The sequence below is a fragment of the Molothrus aeneus genome, chromosome 12, assembly GCF_037042795.1.
Source record: "Molothrus aeneus isolate 106 chromosome 12, BPBGC_Maene_1.0, whole genome shotgun sequence".
Taxonomy (NCBI): domain Eukaryota; kingdom Metazoa; phylum Chordata; class Aves; order Passeriformes; family Icteridae; genus Molothrus; species Molothrus aeneus.
Genome location: NC_089657.1, coordinates 20,989,836 through 21,009,267, shown reverse-complemented (window position 1 = coordinate 21,009,267; position 19,432 = coordinate 20,989,836). Strand labels below are relative to the sequence as shown.

At 45.0% G+C, this 19,432-nt stretch overlaps 1 protein-coding gene and 1 long non-coding RNA gene across 3 annotated transcripts in view; one reads left to right on the top strand and one right to left on the bottom strand.

Moving 5' to 3' along the window:
* Positions 1 to 4,461: 4,461 nt before the first annotated feature.
* On the bottom strand, positions 4,462 to 9,041 carry LOC136561888 (uncharacterized). Its single transcript, XR_010784423.1, has 3 exons — positions 8,827 to 9,041; positions 5,506 to 6,184; positions 4,462 to 5,414 (listed from the first exon to the last, which is right to left on the bottom strand). It is a non-coding gene; the product is annotated as an uncharacterized lncRNA (long non-coding RNA).
* FAM120A (family with sequence similarity 120 member A) overlaps positions 8,827 to 19,432 on the top strand; it is a 48,028-nt gene continuing 37,422 nt past the window's right edge. For both annotated transcript variants that reach the window (XM_066558404.1, XM_066558403.1), the window contains exons 1-2: positions 8,827 to 9,301; positions 14,783 to 15,029. In XM_066558404.1, the coding sequence (XP_066414501.1) occupies positions 8,828 to 9,301; positions 14,783 to 15,029 (721 nt within the window). In that variant the 5' untranslated portion in view covers position 8,827. The remainder of the gene's footprint in view (positions 9,302 to 14,782; positions 15,030 to 19,432) is intronic.

Here is a 19,432-nt window from a genome sequence, read left to right as displayed (position 1 = left end):
AGCTCTAAGATGTTACCTAGTTACCAGTGAATCATAGCCTGGTAATCACTCAGAGAATTCTGGGGATTATTTACAACAAGGTAAGTGACCCTGAATAAGTCAGGCTGGGGACACTTAGGCTGTCCAATTGTACAAGAGGAAGAGACTCACACAAAATTTATTTGAAGTGTTAAGATTAAACCTGCAGTATGAAATTCATTGCCATTAGTCTTGACAACATTAACTCTATTTAAAATCTATTGAACTGGTTTAAAATTAAACTTCAGGTTCCCTTCACCTGCAACCTAGCCCTGAAGCTGTTGAACCCTGCGTTGTCCATCCCATGCCAGATTTTCCCATTTGGATGGAAGATCTCTATTAATAGACCCTAAGTGGATATTAAAAAAAAAAAAAGGAAAAAGTGAGATTACCCAATTACCCAATTCTGCAAACAGCCATGTTTGCTTGCTTCAGTTTTGAGAAAGACTGTCCAAAATTTAGTTTCCTGATGGGTCTTAATCTTCCCCTTTTGTGGTTCTGGACCATCCATCCCTCCTGCCTCCCCCAGTGCTGGCTAAGCAGGGTTGCTAAGCGACATGTTCTTCTCTTCTGTACGTTAGCAGAGAGAAACAGATCAAAGACACCCACAGCCTTGAATTATTTTATAAATGAATTTAAAGAGACACTCTCCTGTGCTGTATTATGTGGGGGGAGACCAAAAAGTTGCTGGGTGTAGTGAGAGTAACTGGAGAATTAAACTGACGTCTTCTGGAAGATAAGAATGCTCTCATAAATGAAAGCGGTCTAGTATTTGCCTTTTTTCTTGGGTTTTGGTTTTTTTTTTTTCTTTTTCAGAACAAGATTACAAATTTTTTACGCTCATTAATGTTTCTGGTTTCATGGCAGTCAAGACATTGAGTGCAGGCCAGGCTGCATGTGGGTACCACTTTCACAAGTCAGGGTTTCTGTCATCGAGTGACAAGCTTGCAGGGTTTAACTCTTTTCATCTCTTGCAAAAGAGATTATCTTTTATACAAAAATGTTTAATTCTTCACTTTTTAAACATTTTCCTGACTGATGTTAGACAAGAAAGCCACAGGACAAAGTTCAAGTGATGTATATTTGAAAGAATAAATGAAGATATGGAAGTAACCTGTGAAGATCAGAAAACCTACAACACTAACATCTCAGATCTTGCTGAAAAGAATGAAAATCAAATGACTAACCTGTAATTACAAAAGCTGGGAATACACAAGTTTAAACATTGTCTTACAAGACCACTTTCCTGGCATCAGCTCAGTTCAGCTGCTCTGTGCAAGCTGTGGGGTTTGCAGGAGCAGGCTGGCAGCTGAGGCAGGTGCTTGCTGAAACAGAAAAGGGAGGAATTATTTGCCCCTGTATCTACTCAGTTTCTACCATCAACAGCGTAAAAGGAAAAAAAAAACAGCACTTGGTAACAAAGTGCAAGAATTTTTCATGACTTTTCATTTCCAAAGCTGCCATGGCTGGCACAGCCCTCAGAAAACAGAGAGACACACAAAAAACACACTTAAAACCTTCCTCAGACAAGCAAGATAGACTATTTATATAAAAAGTAAAACTCTTAGGTAAGTTTGCTGCAAAAAATTCCATGTAAAATTTTTCCCACATGCAAATCTTGTTCTGTACCAGCCACCTGAGCTGCGCAAGCAAGTGTCTCTTTTAAGGCTGTTTCAGGGGCTTGCTCAGGCAGAGGTGCCCCTGCAGCTCCAGGCACAGCATCGCTGGGGGATGGAGTGCCAGAGGATCCCACTCTCTTCACCTGGTCAGAGAGTGGAGCACGCTCCTCACTCTTGTCCTAGGCCAGAAATCTCACATCAAACTGAGGGTAGATTAGTGAAACTAATAGAGTCTAGGACTATAAAGTGATTAATCTCACACAAATCTTCACAAAAAAAGCCAAACAGCATTAGGATTTGTTTACATGCATTTTATTTTCTAATGAGAAAACAAGCCTCCCCTTTGTTCCTGTATCATTAAAAGTCTCTTCCAAATTCTGACTGCTTAGGTTTGGCATGTAAAATCCACTGTACTACAGCTAACCTACATTCTCATAGAAGCACATATTTTAGAACAGGGCTCAGCCAGCTTCCCCATTTGTAGATATCAATTACACAGGCAAGATATGTGCTTTACTCTCACTGACAGAGTGTTTTATGTATAAACATCTTGACCAGCACTACACTGCCCATGGATAGCACATTTGGTGTGTTTTGGCTGAATTTCTGAAGGGGAAAACTGTGACTTGCACTCTAAATATTTTTTCTGGAGAATAGACTCCTCCACACACTATGAGTATCTTGTACAGAATACAAGTAAATATTTGGGAAGGAATTTCATGCTTATGGCAGGTATTGATTTGACAGCCTTGGAAACTCTACTCCCTTGGACTAACTGCACAGCACAGCTCTGGCTGTGTGAGCTCTGCAGGATGGCCACGTTTCCACCACATCACTGCTCCTGCTGCAATGGCAAGGAGAGAGTCAGAGAACCCTAGAATTGAATGGCTTGGAAAGTACCTCAAAGATCATCCAGTGCCACCCCTGCCATGGGCAGAGACATCTTCCACTACCCCAGGTTGCTCCAAGCCCTGTCCAACCTGGCCTTGGACACTTTGAGGGATAGGGCTGCCACAGCTCCTCTGGGCAGCCTGTGCCAGGGCCTCCCCACCCTCACAGCCAAGAATTTCTTTCTAATATCTAACCTAAACCTGTCCTGTGTCAGTCTGAAGCCATTCTCCCTTGTTCTGTCACTCCGGGTCCTTGTAAATAGCCTCTTTCCACTTCTCTTGTAAGCTCCCTTCAGGTACTGGAAGGCTGCAACTGGGTCACCCTGAAGCTTCTCTTCTCCAGGCTGAACAACCCCAATGCTCTCAGCCTTTCCTTGTAGCAGAGGTGCTCCATCCTTCTGACCATCTTGGCAGCCTCCTCTGGACTTGCTCCAACAGATTGATGTTCTTCCTGGCTGTGCAGGCAGCTTGTTAGGATCTGCATTTCTGGCTAGTTAATTCAAACATTCTGACCACGCTGTGTTCAGGGATGCAGTTCAATTGAGCTAGTATTTTATCTTAAAGGTAAAATGATCTGAAGTGGTGGTGTTGTAAGGATGTAAGCTAATTTTTATTAATATTGGTTGAATTTTATTTAATGAATGTAAGTAATTTTGATTCGCTGCTTCTTTCCTTACTTCCAGAATGCTGCAAGAACTTGTAGTGCAGCTGGACTGCTGGATCCCAGATGTGAGCAGCCAGGGCTGGGCTTGGGCCTGGGAACAGGAGATGATGCTTTTGACATCTGGGAGGGCAGTGAAGGCCTTTGAGAACTTTAATAACATTACTCGATGCTTCTATGGTGCTGTGCCTGTGCCTGCTTAAAGCTCAACATAGACTATGAGTAATTAGTGATCTGGATGTCTCTGAAATTATCAGCAGCAGCATTTAAATCATCATTAAAATACAATTAGCAGCCTTTTGAACGGAATGCTGTCGTTCCGAGCAGTCTAATTGGTGGCTCGTGGGCCAGTTCTGGACAACAGGAGGATTGTCTGCTTCTCCAACTGCACCAGCTCAAGGAGCACCCTGTCCCAGGAGTGGTGGCTGTGCCTCTGGGATGGACATGGGAGAGCCATTATGCGACAGGAAAGGCAACAGCACAAAGTATCCCTTGTGTCCAGGCTACTACTTTGAAAACACTGGATTTATGGACCTCATTTCATCCTGTGTGCTGATTCAAGCAGGCGCAGCACCAGAACTTTACACTCTGCAATTCAAATAAATTTAGGGGGTTTTTTATACTTCCATTTTAGACTCCGCAGCAAGAACTGTAGGGATGAAATACGGGCAGACCATGGTAAGACAAAGAACAAAGTGATCCACGTCTACGTGTGGCACGCTGGCAGACCGTGCTGCTGTGCACTTGGGCAAGATGAAGAATTCAGCTGCTGTAGCAGACTGAAAGCGAAGGTGTGGCATGGATGGTATTCCCAAACCTGGCAGCCCTACCCCACATTTAGGTAGCTAAATCTGTTTCTTTCATGCCTGAGATACTTGTGTTAATTTCATAAATGCCAACAAAAATGACATGTTTTTAAAGTGTTGGGAGTGTAAATAGTTGCTCTTCTGAAATGGCCACAGTAGATGTATTTTAGCTCAGATGTGCTCTCGCAATACCACTGGCAAGTGCATCTTATCTGTTATAATATCAACCTGTAGCATTCTATTAGTATCTTTTCATAATATTATTAATTGTCCTGCAAAAACTGCAGTAGAATAGGCTTTAAATACTCGCTTTTTGTATGTCTCACACAAGTGCCACAGGAACAGCACACTACTGTTCCAGGTTTTTGAAGCTGCAGTGCTACTGCTCCCCACCAGCTCCCACTGCCTGCTCCATAATGCCCTTATTATTTATGCTTTTTCTCTTGAAAATTCAAGTTGAGAACCTAAAATTTTCATGCTTTTGTTTCTTAAAACTAATCAAAGGCAGCAAATGGCCCCGATGTAATCTGTGTAGTGTGTGCTGTGGCTGAGCATCCACTGCTGTGAAAGCGCTGCTTGTTCTCTGAAAGGAGGAATTCTTTCAGCCAGCGTCATTGCCCCCTCCTCCTCCAGCCTGCTTCTCCCAGGCACTCAGAGGACTCACTGCCAGTCATTTTCTTGCCCTAAAAGTTTGCTGGAGCAACACCATCATTTACCCCACATATGTCCAGGGCCAAACCCCTCAAGGGTTGGCCTCTATGGACAACCAGAAATTTTGAGTTTGAGCACAGCAGTGGCTCTAGTAAAGTATGCTACCTTTTGAATCATCTTTTCTTTGAATTGGTGGTCTCTAGAGAGCTGATGCAGAGACCAATAAATGTTTTAAGTAACTCAGCGATGTGCCTTCTACATGCACATCTTTGTCCTAAGAGAAAAATGTTCCATCCGAAGTATCATAGATATTTGAAAAAAGTTATTGCTCAAGCAAGATGGTGTTTGTTGATATTTTGTGGAGATACCTGAACATGAAAAACCTCCTTCTATAAATGTTGTGTGATGGTGTATAGTTTAATTGCAGCAACATAAGAGACAAGAAAGGGATGTCACAGGTGGTAGCAAATACGATGATACAAAATCAGAGCAAGATTGCAGTAAGTGACAGATTTTATCTGCAATACTTTTTTAAACCTCAACATTTTTTCTTGAATTTCTTTTATTTTTGCACTTTTTTCGACTAAGTGACACGCACGCCTAGAACTGTGAGTGCTGAAGTAGCAATGCAGAAAAGCACTTGCCCACAGGGTGAGCCCACGGCCACTTGTAGACCTGGCAGTGAGGTGAAGGCCAGGAGCTCTTCTACAGCACAGCAGCAAGAGCAGGGAAGTTCTGGGGCAGCAGGTCCACAGCAAGATGCACCAGGCTGAGAAAAAAGAGAAATATTAAGGGAAATTACACTGAACAAGTGTTTCCCATGGATAACGTATGCATCTATTCCTCCCAGGCAGATGTACCTTTCAGGTCCCAGTGGCTAGTCTGTTCCACAGTCTGTGTCCATGTTCATCTTGCTGTGGGACTGACTTTCCTTAACAGAGGAACAAAGACTAAACTGATAAGATTCATCTCTGTCCTCGCTCTGACATGGTTATTCGTTAGCTCTTCCTAATGACTGTTCAGTTCCTTCCTTTGGGGGAGCCACTCCTAATTCACCTCTGTTCAGGTTGGATAATGAGTCACTGACTTTAATACCAACTGCTATTAACCCTTCCCTTACACAACCAACATCTGGGAACTGTGGAACACGTGTCTCAGTGCTGAAGTAGAAGATTGATGAATCCTGCAGGCTTTCTGCTGCTAGTTGATGAAAAAACCACTTTGTTTGCCTTGTGTCTTTGATTAATTGCTCTTTAAGTCTAGCTTAATCTACGTGCTTTCCAGAGTAATTTTGTTTTTCCATAAATTTAACTTATTTTCCATTGTCTTCTTGTCTGGCCAAACTTTTAGTTCATATTAAATAAGTTCTGGAAGCACCTTGTTTCCCCTTATGCTTTTCTTCTCTCTTCTCGTTGGGGAGGGAGGGTTGTGTATGTGGCTGGGCACAAGCTGGCAGTGCTCAGTTCTGCTGTGCTGCCCTGACTCCAAGGACGCTGACAGCCAGGCTCCTGGTGGCACATGCTCTGGACTAGTTTCTTTCTTAAAAAACAAAACAGAAAAAGACACAAGCAAATTTATCATCTTTTATTTATAGATTATTTGCCATTCCTAAGACTATAGAAATTAAAGACCCTGTGAGACAGTTAATGACAAGAAGTGAATTCCTCTTGACTCAGTTATTGCTCACAAGGCTACTTAGAGAATGGCTTGTTTGTGATCAAGTTTTGCACTGTTGGAACATTGGATACATGCAGGGCTGTCTGAAAGTCTGATTTTTAGTTACCTCATGTATGGCAGTACTTGTTATTTTGACCAAATTTGGTGATTTTTTAGGATATTTGAAATTCTGAAGTTCTTTCTCCTTGATCCACTTTCCTTCTATTAGCACTACTGGCCTCCTACCATGTTTTGTGTGTTCCTCAAAGTTCCTTCCAAATTCTTTTATTATTTCAATGTTACTAGAGCATATCTATTCTTATAGGGTAATCTAAGAATTCTAAGGGAAAAGTAGTTCAGAAAGCGATCAGAATATTTACTTAGGAAGCCACACTCTCAGATTACTGCAAAAAGAGATTTCCAAGAAGAAACATGCACTTGTCATTGATTACTTCCATAGCTTTTCCAGGATTCTTTATTCTATCATGCTGATGCTGCACCAATTGGGCTCAGACACACATCCATGGCACTCACTGCCTGGGAGTGAGCTGGCCCACCCCTGCTGCAACAGCTATTCCCTGCTGGGAATATTTACTGTGGGTGTCAATCCAGCCTGACTGAAATCTCATTACCAATATGCTTTTCCTCATTAATAAAATATTAATGTGAACATACAGCATCAGCAGCTTGACACTTCCTGTAGTTTTCCAACACCTAAACAACAGAGAACTGCTCAGGTGCTGTGGTATTATTGCAATGATAAACTTGCAGGCAACCTCTGGAGCTTGGGCACTTTGGCCTTTTAAAAAATAATTTCTTCTGCTAAAACCAAAGACAGTTAATTCCTCACTGCCTGTGCAGTGAAGAGCAGGTTTCCTCCAGTAATTGATAGTAATGCTCATTTATGGGTTTCTGCCCTGGTTGTTGATACTTATGCTCATTTACCAGTTACGGCAACAGTTTGGCTGCCCTGTGGATGGCTCTCTAGATGCAAGCAGTTGCCACTTTAAGCATGTCTAAGGTGAAAAGTCTGCCAAAATCATTGAGGGAAGTGATTGTGTATCCCTATTCTGCACTGGTGCAGCCTCACCTCAAGTCTTGCGTGCAGTTTCAGGTGCCACAATACAAGAAAGAACTTAAGCAATTAGAGAATGTCCAAAGGAGGGCTAAGAAGATGGTGAACGGGCCAGAGGGGCCCTACAAAGAGTGGCTGAGGGCACTTGGTTTGCTCAGCTGGAGAAGGGAAGATTGAGGTCAGAGCTCCAGGGGCTGCAGCTCCTCCCGAGGGGCAGCTCCAACCTCTGCCCCCTGGGACAGGGACAGCACCCAGGGAACAGCTGGAGCTGGGCCAGGGGAGGGTTAGGGTGGACATCAGGGAAAGGTTCTTCCCCCAGAGGGTGCTGGGGCACTGAACAGACTCCCCTGGGTTTGGTCGTGTCCCCAAGGCTGCCAGAGCTCCAGGAGCATTTGGACAACATTCTCAGGGATAGCTGGGGTGGGATTGTTGGGGTGTCTGTGCAGGGCCAGGGGCTGGACTCGATGACCCTTGCAGGTCCCTTCCAGCTCGGGGTATTCTACGATCTGGAAGCTTTACCAGCAGTAGCAAACGCTCAGCCGCGAGAGGCCAGGCCAGCCGGTCACCTTCATCGGAGGCGCTGTGGCCAGGTCGGGCGCGGCACCGGCCCGGGAGGCCCCCGGCTCCCCAGGCGGAACCGAACTGCGGTGGGACCACTTCTGCTGCCCTTGCACGGCCGAACACCCCCGAGCAACAGGTGCCCGGGGCGCCGCTCTCCCGAGCGGGGCCCGCCACGGCGGCCGCAGGGCTGATGGAGTGCCGCTGGCCGGCAGCGCGGGGCCAGGACCGGGCCAGGCCGATCCGGGCCAAGCCGGGAGACCCCTGCCCCGGTTCCCCCCGCCGCTCCCCGCCTCCGGCCCCCTCCCCTTCCCCGCCACTCGCTTCCGCCGCGCTCCCGCGCATGCCCGGGTTATGCAACGGCCGCGGCGGGCGGGCCGGGCCGGGCCGGGCCAGAGCCGCAGGGCAGGGCAGGGCAGGGGGCCGTGAGGGGCTTCGGGCTACGAGCACGGGCGGCGCCGAGGGCGCCCCGCTCTCCCCGCTCTCCCGCCGCGGCTCCGCGCGGTGTGTGAGTGGCAGCGGCGCCGCCGCCAAGTCCCGCCCGTTCCGCTCTCGCTGCCGCAGGCGGCGGCGGCGGCGGGTTGGTTTCCTGCGCGCCCGGCCGCTCCCCCGCCCCCCGGCAGTCGGAGCCGCAGCCGCCCGGATCCCCGAGCCATGGCTCTGTGAGCGCAGCACATGGCGGCCGCGGCAGCCATGAGCCCCCCACTAATCCATACAACTCCCCCCTGATCGGCCACCGACGGCAGCCAGCGCTCCCACCCGGCTCCACCGCTCCCACCGCCCGCCCGCCGCCGCCGCCGCGCCGCCCGGCCCGAGCCCAGACCCCGCTGCTGCCGCCGCCGCCGCCGCCGGGCCCCCGCTCGCCCGCCCGCCGCCGCCGCCCGGTCCTCACCATGGGAGTGCAGGGATTCCAGGACTACATCGAAAAGCACTGCCCCAGCGCCGTAGTGCCCGTCGAGCTGCAGAAGCTGGCGCGGGGCAGCCTCGTGGGTGGGGGCCGCCAGCGGCCCCCCCAGACCCCGCTGCGCCTCCTCATCGACGCCGACAACTGCCTGCACCGGCTCTACGGCGGCTTCTACACGGACTGGGTGAGCGGCGGGCAGTGGAACCACATGCTGGGCTACCTGGCGGCCCTGGCCAAGGCCTGCTTCAACGGGAACATCGAGCTCTTCGTCTTCTTCAACGGCGCCCTGGAGAAGGCCCGGCTGCACGAGTGGGTGAAGCGCCAGGGCAACGAGCGCCAGACGGCGCAGCAGATCGTCAGCCACGTCCAGAACAAGGGCACCCCGCCGCCCAAGGTCTGGTTCCTGCCGCCCGTCTGCATGGCGCACTGCATCCGCCTGGCCCTCATCCGCTTCCACATCAAGGTGAGGAGGAGCCCGGGGACCCCCCCGCCCGGGGGTCCCGGCGCCCCCTCCCCGCCGCTCCCTCCCGGCTCCAAGATGGCAGCGGGGGCTGCCCGCGGGGGGAGGGAGGGCACCCTCAGCCGCTCCCCTCAGCGCCTCAAAATGTCGCCCAGACCCGCGGGGGCGGCACAACTTTCGGCGGCCTCAATCCCCGGGGGATTTTGGCTTATTTACATGGCGTTGCCCGCCGCCCCCCCAAGGCCGGAGGTCGGGAGGCCTTGGCGGGGCGACTGGCAGCGCCCATGGCCCGGCCCGGCAGCAGGGCGGCTTCTGCCTCCATGTTCTTTCGCTCCGTTGACTCAAAATGTCCCTTCTTTCCTTGTGGGCTGTGGTACCGCAGGGGAGAGCGGGTGGGCGAAAAACATCTCTGTAATTAATTATTGAGGGGAGGAAAAAAAAAAATTAATCAGTTCTCGCGCAGGATGGATCTGCAACAAGTTCCCGGCTGAGGCGAGGTGTTTTAAACTTGGGCTGAAGGGGAAATGGCTCGCTGCAAAAAACGCAGGGGTGCCACTTTTGGCTTTATGGAGGTTCTCGTGTTTGCTCAGCGTTTTCTCAATATCAACAAGCTTTTAAAAACAGTTGTAGACTAACTGGCTCCTTACTCCATAACAGCGGCACTTCTAGTTTTGGGCAATCAGCAGTGCGAAGCTGACAGTCCTTCTTTTAAACTCCTTATTTTAAGGGGCAACCTCAGTTTTCCGGCCCCACAAACAGCCCTTCATGTCGAAGCTGGGCTTCATGGCCATCATGCGCTCGAAGGCTACGATTTCAAAGGTTGCAGGATATGACCACGTCGCATCTCTCCACATGGCATTCCTGATTTACGATGGTTTCTGTTCAGCTGAGCGATTGTGTATATTGAAACACAAGACGCTGGAAAAGCAAGCCCAGGGATGAAGCTGCAGTTTTAGGAGTTGCCTGCTCACCTTCCTGCTGGGGAGGGAAGAGCAGCAGGAGGGAAGCACATATTCGTGCTTTATTATCTTAAATTACTTTTGTCTGTAGAAAAATATTATGTAATCTTGGGAATTGCTCGATCACTAGCAGCACCTTAATGTAATTTGGCCTTTCAGCGGATTAGAAACATTCTGGCTGGGCTGCAGCCCTGGGGTACAGAGGCCTCTCTCCAAGGAGCTCACCCCACAGGTGGCTTTGGGTGAAGTTTCTCCTAGTTCTGCCAACAGAGCGGGAATCATGTTGCTCCCTCGTAGTGCCCTGCTCGCTGGGCCAGGCCCATCTGTGGAGGAACACTGAGCTGGAGCACAGCCATCCTGAGTTCGCTCCACTCGGCAGTGGAGGTCCCACCCTGTGGTGGCCCTGGCCGTGGCGGGGATTGGGTCACCAGGCCGGGGCCGCTGCACCAGGCAAAGCATGTGTGGAACAAACTGGAAGTGGAGGCGAAGCTCGTTCTTGCAGGGCACGTGCAGCTCTGCCAAACGTGATGCCTTGGGCTTGGCCTTGCTTAAAGTGAGGAGGTTATGGCCGCATCTGCTGCAGTCATTTTTCCTGGTCATCGTAGAAGCCAAATGGTGTTATGTTTTTTGGATGGTGGGAATTTGCACAATAAGTAAAACATCCTATCATTTGAATTTTTGGGGACCTTTTGTTGCTAGGAAATAGTTTTGTGCTTTCAGCAAAAAGTTTTAGGGCCCATGCAGTGAAGGTGCTTACCTTGACCTGTTTCTGGGTGCATTATAAATCTTCCTCATTTCTTATTGAGACCCAGTGATCATTAGTAAAAGCAATGAATGGGATAAAAGAAAGCATTTTTTTTCCTTTTAATGTGTTAAAGTAGAGACTTGGTTTAATGCAACATAAAAATGCATAGTACCCAACAGGAAGAATATCAATTCCCATTGATATTTTGATATCAATGGGAATTTAGTGCTTGCAATAATTTTGTGGTATGTTGAAGTGGCTGTTAGTTTGTTAAGCATTTTCTGTTACAGACCTGACTCAGGTTCATTGCATCTGAACCAAGTTGCTGCATTTGACAATGGTATTACCCTGTAGGATTTTGTTTACTTTCCAGTGCAGCTGCTTTAGCTCCTTTATGGTTTCTTGGTGACAGACCTTATTCCTAATCTCTGGAAGCAGTTATAGGAGTGTGAGCACACTCATACTGAGTCCCTTTTCTGTCATTAAAAAAATACCCCAAACTTGCAAAATCTCAGTAAATACAATATCCCCCCAGTTTGATAGAGAAGGTTTATGAGGTGTATATTTATTTGTCTGTGTTGGGTTAGCCTCAGAAGTTGACAGCTTATTACCGGATACTGAGGGGTGTGGGGGGAGAGAGATTGTTGCTGTCCATGCCACTGAGCCACCACCATGCATGTCCCAACTGCACTGGTTCTCTGCATTGCTCAGATATCCTGGGGATGGGAAGGATATCAGCAATTTCTGTTTGATGCCTCAATTTTTTCAGTTGTCCAGAAGCTCTGATGATAAATCTAGTTGTAATGGATTATTTTTCAGGTTAGGAAGGATGTTTCATGGTTATAGTGGTCACATGCATAATACACATCAAAGATACTGCTGAGCTTAAAGCACTTTCCTTCTCTGCTGTTCTTCTCTTACATGATTCATTATATTTCTAAATCTGCTTTGTTACATATATCTGTTTTTCTCTAAATCTTCCTTCAGTTTTATTCTCACACACTCTGGTGTAGCCCTCCTGATGGGCACAGAGCAAATGCATCTTGAAAGTGTGATTTTTATTTACATGTATAGGTGATTTAAAAAATCTACATAAGCATAAAACAGTTTTTAAATTGTAGTGTTTTCTTACTTTGTTTTGAGGAGTTGGGTTGAGAATACTGATTGACTTTAAATATGAAACTGATTTTCATATTTTTATGAGCATTTGAGTGTGGAGTAGGTTTCTGTGTGAAGCTAGGAAATGGCCATGAATCTAATCCATTTTGGTAATTAGGGAGGAGAAAAAGTAATGTCTTCTATCCAGAACAATTATAAATCACTCACAGATGGTTTCAGCAGGATGTAAAAATAACAGGTTCCTCCAGGTTATAACAAATATCCTGCGGGTTCTTAGTTTCATTGTGACCTGGTGGTTTTCAGTTTGAGGAGAATAATTCTTAAAAGAAACTTTTATGCTAAGTAGGTTTGCTAAAATTTAAATATTTAGGCAGTGGAGTTCTTAATAACTCTAATACTTGGGGGGACTGTTTTGTTCTCAGTACCTTAAGGTGCTCATGTGTATTTACTCCGGCAGGATTCTCTCTTTCTGAGCCAGCACCATTAATGTTTACACAAGATTTAGACTTGAGAATGGTTCCAAATTCCTGACTGTGATTTCCACCACATCCCTCTCCCGGGGTAGCTTTTGAAGCCTGCGTGTTTCTGGGTACCTCTGCATTTGTGAGAGCCATGAGATATATCTCTTACTTTCATCTTGTTAGAGCTTTGTGGGTTAACTGTACTTTGGTAAATACCACTCTTTTCCTTGTGATGGTTCAGTTATTTGAACATGGATTCTGGTATTCCCTAAGCACACAGCAGGTTTATGCTGGGTTAAAGAGCTCTATAAAATGGGGTGGGAACTACAGGCTGTGGAGGTAGAGGAAATAGCTCATAAAAAATCAGAGGAGCTGCACACAGAGCTTCCTCTTGCGTTATCTGCACACCCATGTCACACCTAGTGCTGCAGAAGAAGTTCTCACTTGGTTTTTTATAGAGCAGAGCTGCTTGTGCATGCAGAGAGGTTGGGTTTAGAGATATGGACATAATTTAAATCTATCTACCCTTAATTAAAAAACATCGGAGGGATTTTTCTAATTTAAAACCTGTGAAGACTGGTGGGTGGGGGTGGGGTAAAGCCTAAGTTGCCTTCCTTTAGTTAGGAACTATGTAAATCTGATGTCTTTAAATTTTTTCCAGAAATGTTTATGGTTTCTCCCACACCTTATGCTAGAGGGCAGCATCATTGTGAGAAAAATGAGTGTGTGTGTGTGTTCTTCTCACAAACAAAGTAAATTTCAAAAACAGTCCATTGAGGAAGTTTCTGAAGAAGTAACATTTTCTGAAGACTATGGGATTGTAGGATTAGTAGTAGGGAGAGCTTAGTGAGCTGGTTTTTGGTTGCAGGAGCAGGTGAGGTGCTGACTGTTTCGCTGCTCAGGGTCTGGCTAGAAAGGGAGCGTCTCACAAAAGTGCAGGGGAGAAGTAAAATTTGACATACCTCTCTGGAATATGGTAGTTCAGCATCAGGTTCAGCAAGTGCAAGACTTGAGTAGAAGAGGAAGGGTCACTGTAAAGTTGCTGTGGGTGACTGCAGGGGCTGTGGACCTTGTCTCCTGTTCTGCAGAGGAAATAAATAGCCTTGCTGGCACTGAGGCTATGGTTATTAATGTATGCTGTGGAGACTGAAGCTAATAGTTTTGTACTGCTCTATTTTGGGATAACTTGCTATCTATATTGTTGTTAAAGTGGTTTACTCAGTGAGGATGGGTTATATCAATACTCAACTTCCAAGAGGATTTCTGTGTCGCTGAATGTGTATTATGTCTGTGGATGGCAGAAGCATTAGGGATCCAAAGGGATCCCTTTGCCTCTGTTTTCCTCAGCTGGCTGTTGTTGAGTGTGCTTGTATGCATACTGTGATTGTACCAATTCTGAAGGTATGTTGGAATGCAGGGCTGTCGGTCCTGGCCTGTCCTCATGGGACTTTCAGTTTCAGTATAAGCTTCCTGATTAGAAAGGATTGCTTTTATATATCCAACATCAGGCATTGGCCCATGTCTCCCTGCACATGTCTATTCAAGTCATCTGATTTCTGTAGCCTAAAATATGTGCTTTGCTAGGCAACAGGAGCGGAGAGGTGAAGTTTGGGCTAAAAACTCAAAGCAGTTTGCACCATCAGATTCAGTTGTGCCTGAAGGGATTAGGCTGAAGGTGGAAATGAGAAAAAAGTTGGCTTAATACAGCAAGGTTTGCATTTGAAAGGTCAACAAAGTTATCTCTGTTCATCTGTGGTTGTGTTTGGCCTGTTTAAAAGAGGCTCAAAAAACTTTAAAAGGTACCATGAGTTAGTTTGATCATGGGGGGCATCTTTGTGTGCTGAACTGCTGGAGTACTCACATCCTCAAGGCTTTTCCCATGAGCTGGTACAGACACTGGAACAGTAATGTCTTCAGAGTTCAAGTGTTTCTGGTAATAAGCAGTTTTTTCAGATGAGTTCACTAGTACACAATGCCACTGCAGCACACAGGCTTCCAGAAGTGTGTGCTGTGCTTCCAAGTGCTCCTTAGGTCCTGTCTGTATGTGCTGCATCACTGGATTTTTTTAATTACTTAAAAAATATCTTGAGTATTTTAAATTCACATGTATTGTTTCAGAATGACCCACTATATCATAATAGTTGTGATCAATCAGTGCTTCCATTGACACTGAAGCTAATTGCTCTATCTTCTACTATAGGTTGCGCAGAGCATTGAAGATCATCATCAAGAAGTAATTGCTTTCTGCAGAGAAAAAGGTTTCCATGGTTTGGTTGCATATGACTCCGATTATGCATTGTGCAACATCCCTTACTATTTCAGTGCCCATGCCCTAAAACTGAGCCGGAATGGGAAAAGCCTCACAACAAGCCAATACCTAATGCATGAAGTTGCCAAGCAACTGGACCTGAATCCAAATCGCTTTCCTATTTTTGCTGCTCTTTTAGGTAAGTGAAGATGCTGCTAGTCATCTGTATGATTTCAGTTGCTATTAACAGTTTTAAAATAATGTGTGTGTAATTTGACTGAGTACCTGGGGAAAGGCATCCTTTTGTTCCAGACATTCCTGCTGTGTGAGGTGGACTGGATATGTGTTTGAGGTCAGACATGCCCAGTTTATAGAAACCTTAGAGCAATGCAAATTGTGGCTGCTAGAAAGAAGAGCTGAAAGTAAGGGTTCAACTGAGTTCTGCTTAGCCAGAATGTTCTCTGTGGGTGGGAGAAATCAGGACAGTTGTGGTTCTAGTTTGGGTCTTGTATAGTGTATGAGGTCTAGTTTCAGTGGTACACTTTCCTGACGGGAATTATGCTTTTGTCCTGAATTCTACCTAAAAATAACACCTATGGAGTGAAGGTGCTTGGTTTGCTGGGGCATTTTTTCCCCTCAGAAATGAGTATTGGACAAATATGGCAGCATGTCAGGTGCAACAGAAATATGCTGAGCTATAATTGAGTGGAACTCCGCATTTCTGAAAGCACAAGTGACTGACATTGTACCGTTCCATTGGTTGTGGCTGTATACTTTCTTAGCATTCCTGCTTCTCATGCCCATGAGCTTCTCATACTCAGTAGCATAGGTGGGAATGTCTCCAGTTTCACTTTTCTGCTTAAATGGGAGAGTTTTAACACACTCTATTTCCATAGCAGTGGTAGAGAATAACTGTCATACTCTTTCAGACAGAAGAGTGAATTAAGTACTGACAAAGTTGACTCCAATGAATAAGATTTATTTATAATAGCATTCTAAATGCTTTTTGGGAACAGCCATGTTCTCAATCTTGTCATGCTGTGCAAACAAATTAAGAATGGTTACAGGATAGGGGAATAAAACTTCTTTGAAAGCTCTCAGTGAGAGAGGCTTTGTGTTACTGTTTTAAATGCTAATATTTTAGTGGTCTTTAACATGGTTCCCAGTCCAGGATGGCACCTTCCATATTAAGAAGGAAAGATCCAATGGATCTTGCAGTAGACAGCCACAAGTATTTGACTAGCTGGACTTGCTTTTTGTCGTTTGTTTTTCCTGTCTGCACAGGTGTAGGGAGGGAAGGCAATAGTAAAGATGGCTGAGCTGCCATTGCAGGAATTGCATGACAGACGACTGTTGCTTGGCTTTGTTTTGGAGTCTATAAATAAGTTAGAGCATGCCAGTTCAGTGAGTAATAATTACTGCTGGAAAAGCAGTTTCCCAGTTGCAGATATGCTTTATGGACTTCATGGAAGTGTGGCTTTAAGTTGCCGTGCAATTCCAGCTGCATGGTCTGCTGGGGCTTTGCTCGCTTATATCAAACAGTAGGTGAGATAAGTTCTGATAAAGTTTCTGAAGGTTTTGCAGTTTTATGCAGGAAACTCTTGGTTGTTTTTTCTCTCTTGAGTTTCATGACCTAATAGTTTTCAGCATGTTCTTAGAAGAAAGAAATTGGAGGTAATTTCATGTGATTACTCTAGAGAGATTTGGTTGCTTTCCTCCCTCCCTGTCAAATCGGTACAAAGGTTAAAAACCCCCAGGTCAGCTACAAGTTTAGTTCTGAGTATTCCTTTGCATTTCTTATGTGTATGTATTCAGTATGAGTAAGCAGAATAAAGTTCATGGATATCAGGGTTAGAAGAGAAGATACTCTCAAGATCTTCCTGTGCATAGAGTTTTTTTATTATTTTTATATGAGTGAATTTTAGGAACCTTAGGTATTTGGATAGGAAGTGTTTATATAAGCTGACAACAAACAGATACAGTTTGGCTTCAAGTATGGGCAACATGTTTTAACTTTTCCAACCTTGGTAATACAGTAACTTTTTTTTTTAATGGAATACTAGGTTCCTATATGCATATAGGTGTGTGAAGCATGGAATGTGTTTAAATTAGAGTGGCTCATTTTCTAATCTAATTTTTTATGTTTTTGTTGAATATATGAGGACTTCTCTGGCATCACAGGTTATTCCATCCTTATTCCTGTGGCCTCTTTGAATCTTTTTTGATTGTGTTAAATAGAATAAAGAAAAGCACCATGGGAAGGAATGAGTGAGCATTTGATGACATAGGAAGGCATGTGAATTTTTTCTGGGTACAGTAATATAACTCCCCATGCTAGTACTTTGTGTAGGAATAAAAGAATGTGTTCTGAAATAATTACAGTTAAGTTGCTGATTTAATGTTTGCAATTCCAGCAGGCCCAAACTATCACTGTATATTCAGCTTTAGGGCTGCAGATGTATTTCCCTCTATCCAGAAAACTGAAGTTTTCTTTGTGTTCAGAATCTTTCTTGTCATTAACTCCAAGAATTAATTTGAGAAATGCTGAAAAAGGAAAATCATCCTCAAAGTTTCAGTTTCACATTGAACAGTTGGAGATGCCTGAGGAATGACTCTGAACTGTGCAGTTAAAAAATTGATCTCAATGTGATTTGGGATTGAGTTCTGTTCAGGGATAGTTTCTATTGAAATATTTCCTCAAAATATTTTTCTGACTGTATCAACAAGGCAAACGTGTAAAGATTGCTTTCAGATGAGGTTCTGTGTACACTATGGTTGGTTGGCTTGGTTTACAGTTTGTTTTTTTTTCCTTCTTACAGTTCTCATCTGGAAGGGGTTTATAGTTGTAGCATTGTAATATAAAGGGTATTCTTGGAATGGGTGGTTAAAATGTGGCCTGGATACTGCATCCTCCGAGCAGGCTCTTAAAAATTTCTGTTCTAATTGCTGCTGATGTAAACAGGGAGTTGAATTGGGTTATTTTGTAACTTTTGACTCAAATACTTCAGAATAATTTTTAAAAAGATAAGCACCCAAGCTTCAGCAAGTAGAAAAACAAATCCAGTGTGAGATACAGGCTCCAATTCAGTGAACTCTTTAGAAAGGACAGCGACTTCAATTAGTATCTAATTGCTTTAAAAAAAACCTAAGGCATACACTAAAATAAGCCATTAAATTGGGAAAAATCAATATATGTTGAGGTTGTTCAGCCAGGTCAAGAAATAGAGGTTGCTTATGTAACGCTGATCTCTTTCCCACTGTGACAGCACTTTGTAACATGTTTAGTTATGGAATCCTGTTCTGCTCCTCAGTAAAATTTTAGAACTACATAAGGTGAGTACAGGCATCACTTCTTAATTGGACCCCAGAAGACACTGCTGCATTTCAGTGTACATGGTGAGAATTGATTGAACACTGCCTATATGTGTTCTGGGGGATGAATTAACTGCAGTGACAGATGGAGACCAAACAAAATTGGAGTTTTGGTGGAAGGGAGGGAGGCCCTGACTGTTTTAAAAGGTAGCATCTGCAGGAGTGATTGTCAGTTATCACAGAATTGTCCTGCTCTGGCTACAGTAGATTTTTGCAGGCCTGTACTAGAAAGACTGTCTAATCTTACCTTGACCAGATTAGTGAGTGTGGCTGTTATATGCAAACTTGTTGAATCTTTCTGATGTGAGATTAAAGTTTAGCTCCTAATGAAAAAAAATTATAACATCTCCTTGCTGGAGATCTCAGTAGTGGGTGAAGTATTGATTGGACACAAAGACTTTCCACTCTGAGAGGACGTCTGCTTGTCACCAGGCAGCTTGCCTGGCTTTGCAGGTTAAGAAGCATTAAGAGCAAACTAGATGATTTTACAAACAAACTACCAAGAAAGAAAACAATTGTTGTAATATTCAGAGAATCTTTTCGTATTCTTTATGAACAGTGCATTCACTAATAAACTGCTGCTCCATAAAGCCAGGTGTTGAATAGATCCTGAAGTTTTCTGCCAGAATTGTGTTAACACATTCTGTTTAGCTCTTTGTAGAGTTTGGGTACACAGCCACTGAACTCCCTCAGAGGTTGATTAGTTACGTCTTTGATTAATACAAATGTTTTAAATGCTTCCTAGTAATTTTTTTTGAGTGTGATGTGCTTTGGGAAAAAAAACCAAAACAACAATGTAGGTGGTCTTCCATTAGGTATGAGCAGTGTGGTAAATACAGTCTCTTATCTCTGTCCATGGAAACAACAGAATAATTTCCCAATTCCTTCCCTGTTGACAGCCCAAGGTCCCATCTGACCTGGTCAGATCATCAAAAGAAACTTCAGGAACTGGGGATCTGCTAAGTGTCACTGGAGCTGCTGGTGTTCCTGAGGGTTAGATAAACCTGGGTCCGGCCTTGCTGCTTGACCCATGCTTGCACAGTGGAGCAGAGTGCAGGTTGCAGAGGCAGCTCCCATGTGGATCACTAATGGCACGTGCTGAGCTGCAGAAAGGCCTTACTAGCATGTGTCAGGGAGCAACAGAACAGGCTCTTACTCTCTTGCACCTGCAGTGTGAAATCCGTTGAGGATTTCCTAATAGGACACACTGGCTTGAGGTGGACTCTGTGT